At 44.6% G+C, this 675-nt stretch overlaps 1 protein-coding gene across 1 annotated transcript in view; it reads left to right on the forward strand.

Annotated features, from left to right (window-relative positions):
• The first annotated feature begins 457 nt into the window (after positions 1-457).
• Positions 458-675, forward strand: part of BAZ1A (bromodomain adjacent to zinc finger domain 1A) — an 87018-nt gene continuing 86800 nt past the window's right edge. The window contains 2 exon segments of the mRNA XM_045287647.1: positions 458-514; positions 517-645. Of these exon segments, the coding sequence (XP_045143582.1) occupies positions 458-514; positions 517-645 (186 nt within the window).

The following is a 675-nucleotide window of genomic DNA, read 5'->3' on the forward strand; positions in this document are numbered from 1 at the left end:
TATCAAAGAACATTGACCCTTTGTAAAACATTGTCAGTAGCATGTTAAATAATTACTTTTTCAAGATGTGCTTTTTAGTTTTAAATATGTGAGAGCCCTTTAGACATGATGATGTTTTCCACACATCTTTTTCCCTCTGCTATTTAAGTCTGAATTGCCCTAAGTATTAGAGAACTGCTATCAAGAAAGATATTTTCAAGCTGGGTGTTTACGCAAGCAAACTATTTTGTAGAGGCACGAATTCTAATTTGAAGAAAAAAGTACCAAATTTACTATTTTTTATTAGTCCTCCCTTCTCTTCCCATCTTGAACTACAAGCTGCATCGTAATTTGAATCCTTTCCCCAACGTGTCGCCAGGGTGGGTGCCCGACTGGAAGATGAAGGCTTCCCTTGGTTCGCCGGGTGCTCAGGGAACCCCAGCGCTTGCCCCAGATCTTGGGGCGGATCACCTCCAACATGGAGGATGCTTCGGAGTCTTCACCAGGGGCTGCTCCATTAATTAATAATGTAGCTCTCTCCCAGGCGCTCGGCCGTCTCTTCCTGTATCAGTGACAGGCTGCAAAAGTCATCGAGCAGCCAATAAAAAGGTAGAAGCGAGAAATGAAAAGCTCCTCCCAGCAGCTCTTCCTCCTTCGCAGCCGAAAGTAGATCAGAAACTTCCCAGGAGCTCCGGG

Source organism: Echinops telfairi, unplaced genomic scaffold (genome assembly GCF_000313985.2).
Source record: "Echinops telfairi isolate 266 unplaced genomic scaffold, ASM31398v2 ScPeMD7_18;HRSCAF=68, whole genome shotgun sequence".
NCBI lineage: Eukaryota > Metazoa > Chordata > Mammalia > Afrosoricida > Tenrecidae > Echinops > Echinops telfairi.